The sequence below is a fragment of the Bos indicus genome, chromosome 19, assembly GCF_029378745.1.
Source record: "Bos indicus isolate NIAB-ARS_2022 breed Sahiwal x Tharparkar chromosome 19, NIAB-ARS_B.indTharparkar_mat_pri_1.0, whole genome shotgun sequence".
NCBI classification, from domain to species: Eukaryota; Metazoa; Chordata; class Mammalia; order Artiodactyla; family Bovidae; genus Bos; species Bos indicus.
In genome coordinates this window covers 48,400,842-48,421,487 of record NC_091778.1, presented here as the reverse complement: position 1 = coordinate 48,421,487, position 20,646 = coordinate 48,400,842, and the positions used below count along the sequence as shown (strand labels likewise).

General features: G+C 43.9%; 1 protein-coding gene across 9 annotated transcripts in view; it reads left to right on the top strand.

Moving 5' to 3' along the window:
* Window positions 1-20,646, top strand: part of MARCHF10 (membrane associated ring-CH-type finger 10) — a 103,838-nt gene that overhangs the window by 29,325 nt on the left and 53,867 nt on the right. For all 9 annotated transcript variants that reach the window (XR_011562105.1, XR_011562104.1, XM_070773728.1 and 6 more), the window contains exon 4: window positions 19,762-19,933. Coding sequence is in view for 7 of the 9 variants with exons in the window: in XM_070773728.1 (XP_070629829.1) it covers window positions 19,762-19,933 (172 nt within the window). In the remaining 2 variants the exon portion in view is untranslated. The remainder of the gene's footprint in view (window positions 1-19,761; window positions 19,934-20,646) is intronic.

The following is a 20,646-nucleotide window of genomic DNA, read 5'->3' as shown; positions in this document are numbered from 1 at the left end:
ACCAAAATAAATAAATAAAGTGGCTTCTCCTAAATGCATTTAAGTTAGTGATGTGACACAGTACAAAGAACACTTACCATCGAGGGCCAGCTCTGCCCCTCATTACAGTGCAAATTCAGACAAAGCACTTTACTTCTAAGCACTTCAATTTCCCATCAAGGAGATCCTTATTATTATGCTATTATCTCATGGGATCACTGTAAGAATGAGTGAGCCTCTCAAGTGTCATACGAACATTAGATTCATAATAAATTGCCTTGGTGTCCAGCTATTTCTGCACATGATGCTCCAACACTTATGTATGGAGGAGCAGCTCCTGAGGCTTCTGGAGTGCCTTCTTTCCCCTCAGCCTGGTCCCAGGCCACATGTCTAAAAGCCAACCTAATGTAGCAACTTAATTTTAGTCCCTTTGCAAAGTTACCTACAACCTTCTGAGCTGTTTAATCAAATTAGAATTTAACAGGGAAATAAATAGCAGCTCCGCAGAACCAACGAGACCTTGGATGATTTAGTAGATTAAAGGGCAAAGCAGGGACGTCCATGGCGGTCCAGTGGCTAAGACTGTGCTTCCATGCAGGGGGTGCAGGTTCCGTCCCTGGGAGCAGAGCTAAGATTCCACATTTCTTGCCACCAAAAAGCCAAGCCGTAAAACAGAAACAATATTGTAACAAATTCAATAAAGACTTTTAAAATGATCCACATCAAAAAAAAAAAAAGAATATAAAAAGCAAAGCAGTCTCTCAGTATAAACAGGAAACAGTGTCCCCAGGACACTGATGGCCCAGAGGAGCCTGCTGTGATGACAGGGACACCAGGATATTAACCCTAAGCCTCTCAAGACTTCACAGAGAAGGGTCAGGAGCCCCAGTCCCCCCACAGAAAATGGTGAAATTGACTGGGTGACAGGAACCTTCAATGGAGAAAGTCATCGTGGACCCTTCTCATCTTCTAAGACCCTGCATCCGTGCCAGACGGGAACTTCCAAAAGCACAAATGTCAAGGATTGAGGACGCACGCAATATTTACAGGATCGGCAAAGAAGGTGACCAGCCCTCAGTTTTTCAAGAGCACCCCTTGCTGACAGGAATAGGATTATCCTCCTCCCAGCATCAGCAACTGAGCAGCTCGATGTCTAGATCCCACGCCACAAGGACCCAACGTGACACTGGAAGGAGGCGGTGAACCTGACTCCAGCAACAGCTGGCTCCGCCCCAGGCCTGGCTCAGCACGATGTTTACCTCCACGAGATCACCTGAACCTTCCAGAAGGCAAGGGAAACTCAAGTGTGGAGGCGGCTCCCCAACACAAACATTTTTAATTGTTTTGTTCATGATCATCCATACAAACTTGAGAGGTTGAAATGAAAAGTAAAGCCTCTTCGAGTAATCTGCAGTGGCTTAAAAAGTCAGAATGTGTGTTCATACATGAAGGAAGCAAAAACATAAAACTGTGCTGTTTAATACAGTGGACATAAGCCACGTGAGGCTATATAAATTAATTAAAATAAAATTGTAAATGCAGTTCCAGGCTCAGTAGCCACTCGTGGTCCAGGGCTGCCATACAGGACATTAACACTGTTGCAGAAATCCTGTGGAACAGCACTGCTCCAGATTATGTTGTTGTTTAGTTGCTAAATTGTGTCTGACCCCATGGACTATAGGCTGCCCGGCTCCTCTGTCTGTGGGACTTCCAGGCAAAAACACTGGAGTGGGTTCCCATTTCCTTCTCCAGGGGATCTTCCCAATCCAAGGTTCAAACCTGCGTCTCCTGCATTGCAGGCAGGTTCTTTACCACTGAACCACTAGGAGAGTGCTCCAGATTACAGTCAAGTCCAAAAGATAAGACAAGATCTCATGGGCCAGGAAGGGGTTTTGTTTCCCAGAAATCAGCCCTGCGTAATCCAAACTACAGCGCTTTGCCCATGACAGCTCCTTGCAAACGTTCGCTCTCGGATGATGAGTCAGCTGGCTTGCTTTGCGTTTGGGTTTTCCTCCGACCTGGGTATATTTGCACGCCTCCTTTCACTACCTTTCTCTTCAGCCTCTCCTGCCTGTGAAAACCTTGAGCCTCTCCTCTTTCAAACGGCTCTCAGGGAGTTGTTTGTTCTCCCATTAATCTGTCAGTGTCAACCTACCGACACCCTTGGTGGTGTCACGGAAGCAGCCAGCTTAGCACATGGCATATGTGTTCTGTGACGCATTCTTTTGATTTTCTCTAACTTCTTCTTGTGTGTTGCCAGACTCCCCATGGGCTGGGCCTCCCATCCTGCCTGGGGGCTGTGTGTAGCTGAGGCGGGTCACACACACAACACACACAACACACACACACACACACACACACGTTCCAACTGCCCCACCCTGGGAGGCTGTGAGTCATCCCTAACACCTGGCCAGGTGTTGTCTCCACCGCCCCCTTGACTCTAGCGCAGATTCCGCGCCCTCGAGGTGCCCCTGAGTGACTACACACCTCCGCCCCACATCTTGAACCCGACGTGGACGTCAGGGCGATGGAATGCGCAGCCCACGGTTTGCCGGGTGCACACCTGTGAGAATCTTCGCTTGAGTTTGTTTTGCCTGAACTTCTTTCTGCCCAGGAGAATTCTGGAGATCCTCAGACTCCTCCGCCCTCTCCTTCTCACATTTGACAGCTGTCAGACACCAGAGCTGGAGAGTCTTACCTTCCTCTGTCTTGAGATCTGTCCACCAGCGCCTCCGTTTACACAGCTCTATCTTCCTTTTTTCTTTTTGCCTGGATTACTGTAGGAGCCATTTTCCTGGCCATTTCACCTTCACCTCAACCCTTCTGGCCAGTGTCCTAGGCAGCAGTAAGAATGATCCTTCTAAAAGCAAATTAGATTGTGTCGCTCTGCTATTAAAAGTTCTTTAGTGGGGACTTCCCTGGTGGGCCAGTGGCTAAGACTCTGAGTTCCCAATGCAGGGGGCCCAGGTTCCATCCCTGGTCAAGGAACTAGGTCCTACATGCTGCAACTAAAGGTCCCGTGTGCCGCTACTAAGACCCAGTGCAGCCAGATAAATAAATATATTTTTTAAAAGTTCTCTAGTTGTTCCCCATTGTCTTAGGATCAAGTTCAAACACCTTAGCAAAGTGTTTGATGGCCCTGATGGCCCTCAAGGCCATTGGTGGCCTGACCCTCAACTCTGCAAGCACTTCCTTTGGGAAGAGCTTCCGAGCAGCTACTGGGGGGTCTAGTGGTTTTGTTTTCGTTCCTTCACTGTGTCCCCATACCACTCTCCAGGCTCAAGCACACCTTAGGACACGTGTCTGTCTCCTCCTCAGGCTGGGGGTCACTCAGGAGCAGGCCCTGGTGGTTACTCCATTTCCAGTGCCCACCACATGCTAAGCGCTCCATGAATGCTTGAAGACTGACAGTCGCAAGACCATTTTAGGAATATGCTCATGTTGAAGTCATAGTGATGCAGCCGGAGCAGGACTCCTCCCCTGAGCAAGAGAAGAAAGCGAGTACTGTTACCAGGGTGGTGAGCAATCCCCAGCCTGGCTTGAAATCATCCAGAGGAGGGTGGTTTGGTAAGACAGGCAGTGAACAAGGGCCAGTCTGGCTCTGAAGATTGAAACTGCCATCAGCCATCTGGAAATAACCTCACTGCTGATGACCAGACTAACCAGCTACAGAGAGCCTGGCTCACCAGGCTCTCCCAACACCAAGGGACGGGTGGCACCTTTAAAGCTCTCGGTAGGTTCCTTTTATTCCAGGTGGGCAAGAACACAGAGACATAAGAAGCTCTCTCCTACCATTCAGCACAGGGAAGTCTGCTCGGTTTTATGGGGCAGCCAGGATGGGAGGGAGGTTTGGAGGAGAGTGTGCTGTTGCCGCTCTGTGTGCTCAGTTGTGTCTGACTCTTTGTGACCCGAAGGACTGTGGCCCACCAGGCTCCTCTGTCCATGGGCTTAGCCAGGCAAGAGTACTAGAGTGGGTTGCCATGCCCTTCTCCAGGGGGTCTTCCCAACCCGGGGATGAAACCCAAAGCTCCTGCATTGGCAGGCAGATTCTTTACTGCTGAGCCACCTGGGAAGCCCCTGGCGGGAGAATGGATACTAGTGTGTGTATGGCTGAGTCCCTTTGCTGTGCACTTGAAATTACCACAACGGTAATCAGCTATATTCCAATACAAAATTAAAAAGTTAAAAAAAAAACAGACTCATGACTGAGCAGAATCTTTGGAGCTGACCTCTGGACATGAGCCCACCATTGCTTCAGACTGCCGGCTTTTCAGATGAAAGCATCTTTCTTTCCTGCTGACACACACACACACAAACACACAAGCAGTTCTCCGTGGACAGAGGAAACTCAGACTAGCCCAAAGTTGACCCAGGACTCACTCGTATTTTATAAGAGGTCATCTTGGTGTAACTGAACATTCCACCAGGTAACTCACCAGGCTGAACCAGAGGTTTTCTTTGTGATCAGTTCAATCACTCAGTTGTCTCCGACTCTTTGCAACCCAGTAGACTGTAGCACGCCAGGCTTCCCTGTCCATCACCAACTCCTGGAGCTTACTCAAACTCATGTCCATTGAGTTGGTGATGACATCCAACCATCTTATTCTGTCTTCCCCTTCTCCTCCTGCCTTCAATCTTTCCCAGCATCAGGGTCTTTTCCAATGAGTCAGTTTTTCTCATCAGGGGGCCAAAGTATTGGAATTTCAGCTTTAGCATCAGTCCTTCCAATGAATATTCAGGACTAATCTCCTTTAGGATGGACTGGTTGGATCTCCTTGCAGTCCAAGGGACTCTCAAGAGTCTTCTCCAACACCACAGTTCAAAAGCATCAATTCTTCAGCACTCAGCTTTCTTCATAGTCCAACTCTCACATTCATACATGACCACTGGAAAAACCATAGCTTTGACTAGACGGACCTTTGTTGACAAAGTAATGTCTCTGCTTTTTAATAAGCTTCTAGGTTGGTCATAGCTTTTCTCCCAAAGAGCAAGCGTCTTTTAATTTGATGGCTGCAGTCTCCATCTGCAGTGACTTCAGAGCCAAAAAATAAAGTCCGCCACTGTTTCCACTGTTTCCCCATCTGTTTGCCATGAAGTGATGGGACTGGATGCCATGATCTTAGTTTTCTGAATGATGAGTTTTAAACCAACTTTTTCACTCTCCTCTTTCACTTTCATCAAGAGGTTCTTTAGTTCTTCCTCGCTTTCTGCCACCAGGGTGGTGTCATCTGCATATCTGAGGTTACTAATATTTCTCCCAACAATCTTGATTCCAGCTTGTGCTTCATCCAGACTGGCATTTCGCACGATGTACTCTGCATATAAGCAAAATAAGCAGGGTGACAATATACAGCCTTGACAATCTCCTTTTCCTATTTGGAACCAGTCAGTTGTTCCATGTCCAGTTCTAACTGCTGCTTCTTGACCTGCATACAGGTTTCTCAAGAGGCAGGTCAGGTGGTCTGCTATCTCCATCTCTTAAGAATTTTCCACAGTTTGTTGTGATCCACACAGTCAAAGGCTTTGGCATAGTCAATAAAGCAGAAGTAGACATTTTTCTGGAACTCTCTTGCTTTTTTGATGATCCAACAGAAGTTGGCAATTTGGTCTCTGGTTCCTCTGCCTTTTCTAAATCCAGCTTGAACATCTGGAAGTTCATGGTTCACACACTGTTGAAGCCTGGCTTAGAGAATTTTGAGTGTTACTTTGCTAGTGTGTGAGATGAATGCAATTGTGCAGTAGTTTGAACATTCTTTGGCATTGCCTTTCTTTGGGATTCGAATGAAAATTGAACTTTCCCAGTCCTGTGGCTGAGTTTTCCAAATTTGCTGGCATATTGAATGCAGCACTTTCACAGCATCATCTTTTAGGATTTGAAATAGATCAACTGGAATTCCATCACCTCCACTAGCTTTGTTTATAGTGATGCTTCCTAGGACCCACTTGACTTTGCATTCCAGGATGTCTGGCTCTAGGTGAGTGATCACACCATCATGGTTATCTGGGTCATGAAGATCTTTTTTGTATAGTTCTTCTGTGGATTCTTGCTACCTAGTTCCAAAGAATAGCAAGAAGAGGTAAGAAAGCCTTCCTCAGTGATCAATGCAAAGAAATAGAGGAAAACAACAGAATGGGAACGACTAGAAATCTCTTCAAGAAAATTAGAGATACCAAGGGAACCTTTCATGCTAAGGTTGTGATCAGATTACAGAGTAATTGGAAGACCTGGAGCGCAGGCCCCTCTGTGGACACACCCAGGGCCCAAAGACCTTTCAGAGCAGCAATGGTGCAGGCGAATAACTACATCTGGGCAAAACCAGCAGGACCTCATTTCTTCTTTGTTTCTGTGCTTTGCCTGAGCTCCACTAGGTAATCTTAAAATAGGGCATGGCAGGAAAATGGGGCAACTGTCAGTTCAAATTGCAGCTGCTTCCAGAGCATCGTCCTGCCTTTTCAACAGATAAGCAGGATAGCCTAGAGTCAATCCTTCCACAGGACGACTCTGCCATGCGGCCAGGTCAGACAAACACCAATTGGTTATCCCCGCTCAGTGAAATCCACAGTACCGAGCCTTGCTGACCTCTGACCCCAAGAGTTCCCCGTGTTAATTGGACTGAGCAGCTCAGAAATTGCATGAGCGAAGATTATAATAAAGTGGCTCTTTTCACATTTTATGTAGTGCTGTGTGTTTCCATTTGCAACCTCTTATTAAAATCCCCTACTTAAAAAAAAAAAAGATTCCACTGCTTTTTAAAACCAAAAAACTTGTTAAAAACCTATTAAAATTCAGACATCAAAATTTTTTAAATTTTCAGTTGCGAGATGTGATTATTCAGAGGCATACCTACATTAAGTATAATTTGTAATTACCACATTTCATCATAAAACCTCCTTTTGTTTTACTGTTACATTGCTTTCTTTTTACAGAATTATAAATCACTGGTGTCCAAGACACCGTGTTGGGTGGTATGGGGCGATAGTGATGAATAAACTGCCTCGCTCCCGCCCTCGGGTAGTTCATAGTGTTGGTAAAATAAGACATCACATGAATGCCTGCAGATCAAGATAGTATCTGATGAGTGTGATAAGAAGGCAAGGGAAACCTGGGAAACCTTCCTGGAGATGCTGATTTTCAGCTGGATATTAGGGCAGGTACTGGGGAGCTGGGAATGGGGGGTGGGGAGCCAAGGTAGGGCAGAGGTTACAGGCGGAAGGGACAGCAGGAGTCAAGGAGAGGCACCCTGGGGAGCAGGTCAGCGGGCCAGTCTCCCCGCAGCACAGGAAATGTGCATCAGAGCACCCCCTGGGGGAGGGCGTGGTGGTGCTCACATCCCCCCACAGCCCTTCCTCAGGATCAGGAGGGCACCCTTCTTGCTCCCTGATGCTGCTCTCAGACGACCGCTCCCCTGGCTCTGTTGGACACGCCATCCGCTGGGGCTTGTGCTCTTTATTCCACCATTCCCTCCTGCCTTCATCCTTGTTGTCTCCTGGCCACTCTCCCCTCTTCAGTGAGGACCGGGCATGGCTCCCTTCCTCTCCACCCCATCTCCTGAACTCTGGTCGCAAGCATGGATCAGCAGTCCCCAACCTTTTTGGCACCAGGGACCGGTTTCGTGGAAGACCACTTTTCCACAGACCAGGGGCCGGGGGATGGTTTGGGGATGATTCAAGCACGTCACGTTTATTGTGCTCTTTATTTCTAACCTGATGCCACTGCTGATCTGACAGGAGGTACCTGTCTGTGGTCCAGAGGTTGGGGACCCCTGGCCTAGATGAGTTCAGCATCTACCTGGGTGATCCAGCCACACCCTGCCTCCTCAGTTGCCCAAGCATCTTAAAGGTCCCCCTCCATCCCTCCCTGCTACCCTCCCCAACGCCACATCCTAATCGGCATCACCAGATAAAAGTTCTCCATCTCTAAAAATTACTGATCACCACCAGCCTTCCTGCTCTTCTGCTCAACCACTTCTACTGTGACACTTCTTCCCACGGGGAACCTCTGGTTCACTGGTTCCTCTCCCTTTGCCCTCTTATTGCCCCCTCTAGGTAAACTTCCCTTCCCAAGCAGACTGTGTTCTGTGTTTGATCCTCTTTACGTTGCCTTGCCCTTTGTTCTGTTTCCATACCTCTCTGACAAAATCCTGCTCATCCATGGTCTCTGTGGCTGCACCCAAGCCACTGAAAACTGCACCGCCCTCCCCTCATTGCCATCCAGTCATCAACCTCCCCACCTCTGCTCAGGAGCCCACCTCCTAGCTCTCTCCTCACTCCATCCATAGTCCCTTCCATTCCTGCACCTCCCACCTCTGTACCAGAGCCTTCCCATCTGTGTTTAATCATGACCTAAGCTCTCAGGGCTTCCCTGGTGGCTCAGATGGTAAAGAATCTGCCTGCAGTGTGGGAGATCTGGGTTGGATCCCTGGGTCAGGACGATCCTCTGGAGGAGGAAATGGCAACCCACTCCAGAATTCTTGCCTGGGAAATCCCATGAACAGAGGAGCCTGGAGGGCTACAGTCCAGGGGGTCACAAAGGGTCAGACACAACTGAGCAACTAACACCAAGCTTCCTGTCTAAAACTTGAGCAGAACAGACCTTCCTTGAGTCCACATCCCCTCCACTTATTTCTTCTCCCTCACAGTCAAGGTTCTTAGGAGAATCATTTACTCTGATTGACTCTGTTTCCCCACCTCTTACTCACAATGCAACCCACTCCAACCTGGCTGCCATGCACATCATTCCACAGAAATGGCTCTTGATCATATGCCTTCCACTTCTGTGGTGCAGAAGGGCTCCTGTGGTCCTCACTGTGCTCGACCTCTCGGCAGCTCTGACTCATCTGGCCACTCCACACTTCTTGAAATGCTGTGTCCCTGAGCTTCTACGAAGCCACAGTCTCCTGATTCTCTCCTGGCTTCTGCTCCTCCCTTCTCCAGTCCTGGGATTCTTCCAGGCTTGCTTCTCTTCTCACTCTACACCTGGGAGTTAATCCTGGTTTTCTGTCACAGGCTTCTTAGGCAACAACGATGACTTCTTTGCATCTTCTTCTCACAATAATATTTTCAAATGCATAAAATAAGATGCACTTCCTATTCACAATGTAACCCACTTCACTCTGGCTGCCCATCAACAGGCCCAGTGCTAAAGTTCCCAGCCTGGCCCTTCGTTCTTTTTTTTTTTCTCCTGGCTGCACCACACAGCATGTAAGATCTTAGTTCACCAACCAGGGATCGAACTCATGCCCCCTGCCATAGACATGTAGAGTCATAACCACCAGACCACCAGGGAAGTCCCTGTCAGCTCTGTAAGGGCAGTCTTTGAGTCCTTATTCTCATATTCCCAACAGAAGTAGCTATGTTGCCTTTTCCATTGGAGGTCCCTGTTTGTGTAACTGTATGCTCATCCTAAAGCACCAAGTGTGAGATAAGAAATTTCTTTTAAAATTTATCTTACATTGACTTTACTGAGTTGATCACTGATCTCTCATTGTTACTTGATGATATCATGAAGAGAAAGATTGTTTTTTTAATATTTATTTATTTATCTGGCTGTGCTGGGCCTAACTTACTGATCTTTGTTGCATCGTGAGGGACCCTTCATTGCGGCATCCATGTTCTCTAGTTGTGGCTCATGGGCTTCCGAGTTGCAGGGTGGGGGCTTGGTTGCTCTGTGGCCTGTGGGATCTTCCCAGACCAGGGATCGAACCTGTGTCCCCTGCCTTGGAAGGTGGATTCTTAACCACCGGACCACCAAAGAAGTCCCGGCTAAGACTTTTTAATCTAAAGAAACGAATGTCTATGATGAACCATACAATCGAAGACCAGCAGCATTCCCCAAAAGTACCTCGTTTATCCCAGCAGCCCTGAAAACACCTGCACTTCTACATCTCTAGTGCTGCTCCATCTCCCTCCAGTATTTTACCAAGAGCTTCTAAACACACAGAAAAGCTGACAGAACTGTACTATGAATATCCACATCCCCACCACCTCGATACCACAGTGCTGACACTTTGCTGTACTTGTTTTATCACGTATCTAGCCCCTTATCCATCCGTTGAGACATCGTGTGTTTTGGTGCATTTCAAAGTAAGTTGCAAACAACAGTACTCTACCTACTTACCCCTGAAAAAAACTTGAGCGTAAGATGTTATGGAAAAACCCAAACGAACTTTTTGGCCAACCCAATACATCGTTCTGGAAAAAGGAATGGCAGCCCACTCCAGTATTCTTGCCTGGAGAGTTCCATGGACAGAGGAGACTGGTGGGCTACAGTCCATGGGGTCATAAAGAGTCAGACACGACTGAACGACTAACACGTACATACATCATTAGCCAGAGTTGAATATTTGTTTACGGTTTTTGTGATTTGATTTGTTCTATTTTTTCCCATTTTTTAAATTTTAGAGGTAAAAATTACCTGCAGTGACTTATACAGATTTTAAGAGTAGTATTTCATGAGTTTTGATAAATGCTTGTAACCATATAACCTGACCCCCACTGAATTTCCATTATCCCATGCCCCTTTCCAGTCAATTCCTGCCCCATCCCTCAGAGGCAACCACTATTCTGCATGTTTTCACCATAAATTAGTTTTGCCTTTTCCCATTTTTTTACACTCTTTTCAGTTTAGCTTTTAAGTCATTTCAGACCCTTTTTAGAAATAGGTGGAATATAGATTCTAAACAGATGAGCTAAATAAATGAACCTATTCAATAATTAAATTAAAATTACATACAAGTTACAAATTACAATATTTTCCCAAGATAACAAAGATTCTTTCTAAAAGATAATATGCAGTTGGAGAATATTTGTAGAATCTGGCAGGTACATCTGGAAATGTAAATTAATACAGCATTTCATTAATACAGTTAATTAATACAGTTTGGGAACAAAAATTTGTAAATCTTTGTGATACTGTTAATCTACCAATATAAATTCCCACTTCAGGAATAAAGAAATAATTGATGATGTGCATGAATACATAAGAATATTCATCATAGCATCATTTACCACAGAAAAAGCTGGAAGCAACCTAAATGACCAACAGAAATAATTACGACAGAGCCGTACAATGTGAATATATTGTAAAGACAAAGAGAACTGTTAAGAAAGAATAAACTTTACTTAGTGGTTTGTTAGAGTAACATTTGTATTGTGATTCTGAAATTATTTCCTGTGTATTGCAGAGTAAAAAATTAATAAATGTTTTAATATGACTGAGGAATAAAGATTTTAAATATGAGAGAGAAAATAAAAGAAAGGAAGGGAAAACCCCATAAAATATTTAATTTTAACTTTAAATATTTCTGCGAGCTCATAATTTTTAAAATACATATTTCTAATTAATTTCACCAAAAAGACTTAGGAACACTGTCCCTCTATTTGCAATGAATGCACATAGCAAGCAGATATTGATTTCTAAAAAGCTTTCTAAACTAGAAGGAACCAGAGCTTACTGGGAAAACAACTGATTCTAGGTCTGAGCCAGGTAAAGTCCACAGTTAGGCTACGAAATTTTACTGTACCCGAAAGCGAAGAAGTGCTCAGAGATTCAAGTCAACAGCAGACTAGAATGAATTCCCATTCACCACTGCTAGTATAATTTGAGCCTCAAAAAATGTGATGAGATAATTAAATAAAATATGCCCGTGAGACCACAATGATGATAACAAACAAGTAAACAAACAAGAAGGGAGGAAAGGAAAGTTCTTCTTTAGAGAAGAATACCAGCCAGTAATTGTAGAAGAAATGATAGAAAAATCATCATTTTGCTACTTTGATGTAATTATCAATTCAGTCAAAGCACATCAAAAGATGCTAAAATTATTGAATAAAATGTGTAATGAATAGGCTATTTAGTGTCAAAGAATCATCTGATAGATTACCTACTAATTACAAAAGGGAAAAATGCACTTTTATATTAAAAAATAATATTAAAAAAAAAATCTAGCAGTCAGAAATCTAGCAGTCAGCTCCTTACCCTAGAGACCAAATAGTGTTGTTTTGTGCTGAGGTGATGTTACAAAGATGGATATCACCACCTATGCAATATTCTTACCCAAAATGATTAGCCCCCAGTTTTATTATGAGAAAGCTTACAAATCCAAAACACACAACCTTCTACGAGGCTGAGACTTTTCAAACAGAAAAAATCATGAAAAGGGCCGAGAATTAAAGAGACGTAACAAGTGCGCATGCAACTGGTGGATCTTCATTGGATGGTAGATCGGAACAAACATTTTGGTGACAGTTTGGTTTGAAGATGCTCTACATATTAGGTGATGTTATGGAACTATTAAATTCTCTTGGGTAGGATAACAGTATTGTGGCTTTGTAGGAGAATGGCTATTTTGAAAGGAGATGCGTGTTGAAGTATTTAGGGGTAAGAGTATCATGAAGTCCAGTCACTTTTAAATTGTTCAGAAAAAGAATATATATATTAATTATATATATATATATAGAGAGAGAGAAAACAAATTGGCAAGGTGAAGGGTAATGGATGTTATTTCTATTGTTCTTTCAACTTCTCCATAGATTTGAAATTTTTAAAAATAAGGTTGAAAAAATTGTAGAAAGGTATCTATGGATGCAATGTATTGTTAAGTGACAATGTAAAGTATGGTTCAATTCTATGGCTGTGAGAAGAAACATTTATGCAGATACATAAACATATGTGTAGGGTAATGTTAGCTGCTATAACAAAGGGACCAAAAATGTGATGACTCAATCAAGACAGAGGTTTATCTCTTACACCTATGATGGCCCAGGTTGGCTGAACCAGATCAGAAGGCATCTCTCCTCCACTAGGACTCACAGGGATTCAGGCCTGTGATGTTTCTGATTAACACATGACTTTCAAAGCTGTTGCCTTTCCAGCTGAGGTGCAGGGCCACAGATGATCTCTGAAGTATGCTGCACACATCACTCCCACTTCCACCCCATTAGGGAGTCTTTCCTCCCAGGGCAACACCTCGTTGCAGGGGAAACTGAGTCATTGAGTTCGAGGTGGGTGGCACATCCCAGCTGCAGCTCTCATCACTTGAGCAGAGATTTCAGTGGAAAGCTAGCAGTCTCCAACAGAGTCATTAAAAAGGGGTCTGAAACAACACAGACCAAGCGATTTTCAGTTTTTATTCCAAGGTTAATGGAGCTTTGAATGCTTCAAAATTTCTCTCTTTGTCTTTAGTTTTCCATTATGAACATGCATTTTTCTTGCAATAAAGGAAAGACTTACATTTTATGAAAATAAGCCATTGAAACTACAAAAACATCATTTCACTGGCAAATTGGCTGGATGCTTCATTTTTTTCTCCCTGAAAGAAACATACAAGCTAATCTTAAATACCACAAATACCACATTAAAATGACAGCTTTCAACTCAGAAACCTTCAGTTGGACCCTATTCTCCAATGCATTGATTCTCCATCCTTTGCTTGAATCTCAGAGACCCCCACGATGTGTGGGGCACTGTGCCAGCCGGCTATATTTCTTACCTCTGTTCCCCACGCCCTCTGTTCTGGCCACGTGCCTCACTGAGAATCACACCACGCATGTCACTCCATCCACACTTTGGCTCCTGTGCTGACTCCAGCCAAAGCCAGTTCCTATCAGTCTTTCATAGCAAATACCACCTAGAAAATACCACCTCCTCCATGAAGCATCCCTTAACTTCTCGTGTTCTTTTTTTCTTTTTTTGCTGTGCAGGCCTCTGAAATTTAGAATTGGTACCACCCAATTTATCACTTAACTAAACATAGTTTTGCTAGTACAGCTAGTACTGTGCCTCTCCCATTGCAAGCATGGGCTTTCCAGATGGAGCAGTGGCAAAGAATCCACCTGCCAATGCAAGAGATAGAAGAGATACAGGTTCAATCCCTGGGTTGGGAAGATCCCCTGGAGGAGGAAATGGCAACCTACTCCAGTATTCTTGCCTGGGAAATCCCATGGGCCGAAGAGCCTGGCAGTCCATGGAGTTGCAAAGGGCTGGACATGACTGAGCACACACACACACTGCAAATACCTTATTTGTATGTGGGGGCTGAAGACACAGTAGGTACATACGATGTTTTTCAATTAAATGTTTTATGACTTATTGTTTCGAGTAGGAGGTATTTTTCATGGATGACCTCCACTTAAGCGCCATCTTTCACATTCTTCAGATGCTCCTCTCACAGAGGGCAGTCTCAGTGTGCTACAGAACACTATATTGGAATGTTCAAATTTTTTAAATCCAACAATTTCCTGGCCACATGCCACTTTCTCAGAACTCCATCTCACAGAACACTACATTCGTTTGTCCCCCAAGCATGAACATGTATGGTTACCACCCATGTAAACCAACCATGATTTCATTTCCCATGAGGGATTCAGCTGCGTTTAAGAAATACTAGCAAGTGTCATAAAACAGGTCACGTTTGCCATTTCAGTAGCTTGCAAAGCTTTCACCCAGAGGCCCTTCCCCAGGGGGATGTCTCGTAAACAAGAAGCAGGTTCTACTAAAGACCAACAATGCCTCTCCTTCAGAGAGCAGCCCCAAAGGTGATCAAAGATTATGAAGACGTTAACCCCTAAGGCCACTGTTGCTCTCAGGTCAGTGTCTCAGACAGGATCATTCTAAATTGCTAGCATGAGAATCAGAAAAGATGGCAGACAGGAGCATATTCTCTATAGCTGTTGTTGGTGAAGACAACGGCTCATGAAATTCATGTACATGACAGCCCAGCTGACTCCCAAAAGCTTCTCCTGCTGAGTCTGATCTCGTCCAACCCCACCTGGCAGCCACGTCTTCAGGTAGGAGACACAAACGGGGTGAAGAAGCGGTGGGATTTAGGTGAGTGATACCCAAGTTCAAATCCCACCCCCCCCAAAATTACTAATCTATTCTTTACTGTTGTTCAAGTTTACAGTCCTGGTAAGCAATTTCAAAATCGTCCTGCACACGGGAAGCACTTTTCTGCCCTTGGTGGTGGTTTAGCTGTTAAGTCGTGTCCAACTCTTATGACCCCATGGACTGTAGCCCACCGGGATCCTCTGTCCATGGGATTTTCCAGGCAAGAATACTGAAGTGAGTTGCTATTCCCTTCTCCAGGGGATCTTCCCAACCCAGGGATTGCTGCCCTGACAGTTTTTTTCCCCCTAGAAGAGAAAACATTTAGCCAGCTTTATGAGACTGCATAGAACCTGCTAACTTTATATTTCTTTAATTCATAAAGGTACGCATCCTGTCCAGAATGCTATTGGGTTGGCCAAAAAGTTCATTTGGGGTTTCCCATATGATGTAATAGAAAAACCGGAATGAACTTCTTGGCCAGTGCTATATTTATACAAGCTGCCCTCAATTTTCAAAGGCAGTTTTTGTGTTTGAGGCACAGTAGGAATGTGGACTTTGGGGACAACGCTCGGAAGACACACGTTTGCACCCACAGTCCCCTGGCCACCCTTCCTGTATCCTTACTGTTTGAGTGTCGAGTTTCACGACCTTGATCCTTCTCTTTCACAATCTCATGAGAATGCTTTATTTCAAATGTAATGAGCACACTGCCTTTCTCTGGCACCAGCCTGACACTGTTCTTTGCCTGTTTTCTTATTCACAGCAAGTCATGTCCTGATCTCTACACTAGGTCATAAGATCCACTCAGCTCATCCATCACATGACACTGGCTACAATGGGATTTGCACACATCAATCAGAATTCAGCAATGGGAGGGAAGGAGGGAGGTGGCATACCAGTTGAGAACCAGCTCCTTAGGTCTTAGAAATGAGCCATCAGGCAAGAGCTGGAAAATGACTTGATCCTTTCTGTTCCTGATGACTTCTGTCTCCTTGCCCTTCTGATCATCTCTGTTCAGTGTCACCTTGCTGTTTCAGACTCAACATCAGTAGGTCCTTGTCTAGAGATCTAGTCACTCTCACATCCCTGAGAAAATGTATCCCACTTCCCAACTCTTGGGTCTCCACCTTCCAGAAGGTCTAACCAGAACCATTATAATGTTTCAAAGTCCTACTTCAGTGCTCAGTGCCACTTCCATACCCTAAGGTAAATTCCTCCTTTTTCCTGTATGAGTTTTTCTCTGAACTTTTTTTCTTTCTTTTTTTTTAAATTGGTTTGATTTAGAATTTTTTATATTATTTATTTGGCTGTGATGGGTCTTACTTGCAGCATGCAAACTCTTAGTTGCAGCATGTAAAATCTAGTTCTCTGACCAGGGATTGAACCCTGGCCCCCGGCATTGGGAGCATGGAATCTTAGCCACTGGATCACCAGGGAAGCCCCTTTCTGAACTTTTGAGAGATTCTAGCTCTGACTAAGGTAATATCTCAACTTTATTATGGACGATGCCCAAAGAGCAAGCTGGGGAATCTTTGAAAAATGTTAATTACAAAAATCATAATACCCTATATACAAATTAATTTCAACAATAGTTTCTTTAATTAACATGGTTTTCTTAGGACTCTTTTCAAACTACCAAGAGAGAATCTAATGTCTACACATGTATTATATAGTCTAGGCTTTTCAGTTTTGTTTGTTTGTTTGTGTTCCATGTTTCAGGCTTTGATTTTGAAAGACAGAGCTAGTTTTCTTCCTCTTAAAGGAATAGCAATGTGCTGTTGCCTCCACCTCCGTGTGACATTTCAACATAGGAATACAAGGGAGAAGAAATGAAAATTGTAATTGCTCTTTAAAATTGCAAGAGGAGGAGACACTTTTAAAATCAGCTTTAAATCAGTATAATTTAATTATTATCATCTGATAATCTTTCAATGTTAAATATTTTCCATTAGAGCTTTATTGTCTGAAAGGGAAATTGTACCATATTTTTCTTAAGGCTAGATAAATGTCAACTGGCTATTTATGTCACAATCATAAATTATACAGCCTTTGGAAGAAATCAAGAGTCTGGTATAGGACTTGCCACACCTTGCTGTCCATTGCTCTTTGAAATATGTGAAAACCCATTAGAATTTCTCAGAGGGGCTTACGGTTTTGGTTTCAACAGCAAGCAGTTAATGTTCAGTAGTTAGCTAGTTAATTGTTTAAACGGCTTAACATGAATGGCTAATTGCAAAAGCCAACGCTTACAGGGCACTTCCTCAGTGTTCTAAGTGCAACAAACATATCTTAACTCATTTCATCCTCACAGAACCACCAAAAGGAAGGGACTATTGTTCACACATGAGAAAGCCTGAGAGGCAAAGAGATGAACTAAAACTAACCCTATGTCACGCAGTCACTATGTGTGACAGTGAGGATTCACTCCCAGCATGCTGGGCTACAGAGTCTTATATATTAATCTTACATTTTATTGCCAGAATGAGTTAGTACAACTTCTTTCACCCAAGGCTCGTCCTCCTTGGATAATATAATGGGCTTGCCCGAGAGAGGATGCATGAGAATGGCTGAGTACGTGACAAGACACAAATGAAAACACAAAATGTTGAAGTGATTGGCTTAAGATTAGTCAATGAAGCAAGCAGGAAAAGACTCAGCACTGCATTTATAAGTATTCTAGTTCTTTCCATTGTGGTTTTAGTTTCCAGCTGACAAAACACTCACTTTCAGCTGTAATTTCTGGACCCAAGAGTGATTATCATACTCGTAATATGTATGACTGAGTTCCTTTGCTGTCCACCTGAAACTATCAGCTATATTCCAATATAAAATAAAAAGTTAAAAAAAAAAAAGAAAAAAAGAGGGATTCACAACTGGAAGTCAGGTTGATAGAACCAGGAACCAGAGAAAGATGTATTTGAAAGGCAAATGCATGATTCCAAACATAATTTTGTTGTTGTTTGTTGCTTAGTTGCTAAGTTGTGTCCAACTCTTTTAGGCATGGTTTAACTGGCCAAACTTTCTTTCACGTTTGGTGCTGTTAAAGCAAGAGGTACAAATGAATGGGGGAAGGAAGGATAAACATGGCTTAACACCCCACCCAATTAAGAGTCTCTTCACCAACTCCTCTGGATTCACCACCGCCTGGGGCAAGCAAAAATTCTCGTTCTGGCTGAGGGTGATGAGGAGAGACCCACCAGCAGCAGTGGGCACTATTAACTGCTCTTGATGCTGTAACCATGGATACTGGTCGTCTTAGCCCAGAGCATCTTTCCTACCTTTCCATTGGCTGAAAATAGATGTGTGAGCAGGCTTCTCCATTCACTAATGTAAGTGTGTGGAAGTTTGGTCACGTGCTCACTGATGTTCTTCTTGCCTATGACCGTCTTAGGCACTATCATTAAAATTTGCCCACATTTCCTTCTCTGAGAATGGGAAGCGTATCTCATGCCCAGAAATGACCCCATGTTTCATCTTTGACATTTCAGAATCATTATCAAGGATTTCTATTAAATTCCAGATTCACAAGGGAAAAGGGAGAACAAGCAACTCATTATGTCCTTTCCTTCTTCTCGTCCCTTTATCTGAGGGTGGTCTGTTTTCTGAAAATGCAGAGAGAAACAATAATTATTTGTTGGAAGGCTGTCGCCAGGCTCTAAGTTACCAAACATGATTTATAATCCAGAGAAGAATGATCTGTCCACCTGTAGATTTGTACTGACTTCCCTGTAGAAGACTGACAGGTAGGGGACTTTTTTGAGAGCTGAGTTTGTCTTACGTTGCACCCAATAATTCAAAGCTATTCAGAGTATTTTCCTGAGTCAGGTGGCTTGAAATGAAAATGCCACAACTGTCAGCGAGAACAGGGAGCAAGATCAATACAAATTGCCACCACTGGAGAGGCGTGGGGGCATTAATTTAGCACTCTGTGTCGACAGAGGAATACATTTTCAGAGGACTTGCCAGTACAGACCGTTGTGCAATGCAGGAGTATTTAGTGACCCTTTCCCTGGGAGGAGGGGAGGCAATCCTTTGGTTTTATTTGCCATGGAGCATATCACCTATCAAATCATATGAACACCAGGACCTAAGACCGTAAGGTAGGACTTAAATCACCTTCAAGACCAAGTTTCTCCTGATTATGTATTTTTTTTCACTCTAAGTGTGGCCAAGTATGATAATTGCTCAGTTGTGTCCAGTTCTTTTGCCACCCCTTGGACTACAGCCCACCAGGCTCCTCTGTCCATGGAATTCTCAGGCAAGAATATTGGTGTGGGTAGCCATTCCCTTCTCCAGGGGATCTTCCCAACCCAGAGATCAAACTCAGGTCTCCTGCACTGCAGGCAGATTTCATTGCGTCTGTAAGGCTGTGTTAAGATATTCTGACACCACGTGAGTCATGATTTGTCCATGCATAGATTTATACTGACTTCTTTACAGAAGACTGACAAGTAGGGTCTTTCTTAAAAGATTAATCTATCTTATGTTGCACCCGATAATTGAGAGTATTAAACTGAGGTCTCATTTATTCAGTCCCAACACTCGTCTCTAAATTTCCTTTTCATTGTCAACTATATGATTAACATAAGGAATGGTTCTTCCTCACCCACGCTGGAGTAGTTCAAATAACAAATATCAAGAAGTTTAAATGCATGGATGCTTTCATATGCAGCTTTTAACATGAGCTGTTTATTGGTCATCCAATTACTTAAGGGTCAGGAATTCATTCTTTTCATAATGTCATACCAAATAGACTCATTAACTTTGCTATTATTTCTAAATTGCTACACCCAGTCCATGAAAATCTGACTGGCGAAAAGGGCACATTGAGCAGGCAGGACACTCCGACGTCTCTGCTGAGAAGTTGCTGCATTTGGCTTGTCTCTTTTTCCTCTGCCCAGCAAAGAGGACCTATTGATCACTGATACTCAGATCTGACCTTTCATTTTTGGTAGAGTTCTGCTGATGAGGATGCTCAAGCCGAACCAAGATTATCTGCCACAAGTTCTGCTTGTAAGACCGATTCTAGACTTCCGGCAATTGACCAAACCTCAGTCAAGCAGAAACATAAGAGTACCATGACTCCCAAGAAATTAGAGAAAGCGGGCCCCAGCAAACCCCCTCCAGGTGAGTGGCAGGTTTATTGAAATTCACAAAATCTAAAAGGTGAGTGGCAGGTTTATCGAAATTCACAAAATCTAAAAGGTGAGTGACGGTTTTCTGTTTTGTTTTGAAATTCACAAGCTTTTTTAAGCCTAGCATCACACCAAGGACAACAATCAGATAGGTGGTCTGATGACAGACCAGTGTTTTTCATGTGGCTCATTCAGGTTTTGGAGGGTTTGATGATCTTCCGCTAGTGATCAGATTCATTTTGGAGAACATCAGGTTGAAGAGGTGTGAAGTAGGCAGAGTAAGGGTCTCCACTGCCCGTGCATTCTGCCCGCTCACTGTCTTTGTGTGGCACTGGCTTAGAATGGCTGCCCTTTCACCTTCGTCATCCTTCTAGGAGGATAAAGACATTTGGCCCCAGGTATCAAGTTTTATGACTCAATCCAGAGCATGAAGGGAAGCTTTCAAATGCATCTGAATGGCATAATTTACTGCCGAGAAAGAGAGTAATAAAGTCTTCTAGTTCTGTGGTTGTCCTCTCTGGGGGGAAACAAGGGGGGCCTTGATAAATCCTCCCCTTTGTGCAACTTGGTAAATAATTCACTCTTTAGCTGCCTTTGAAGCAAAGACCCGTCCTCTGCTTCAGGCAGGAGCGACTTAATAGTATCCAGAGAGGGGATAAATGCAGCCGGAAGTTTAGAGTCCCTCAGGCTCATCTCCATTAGAGC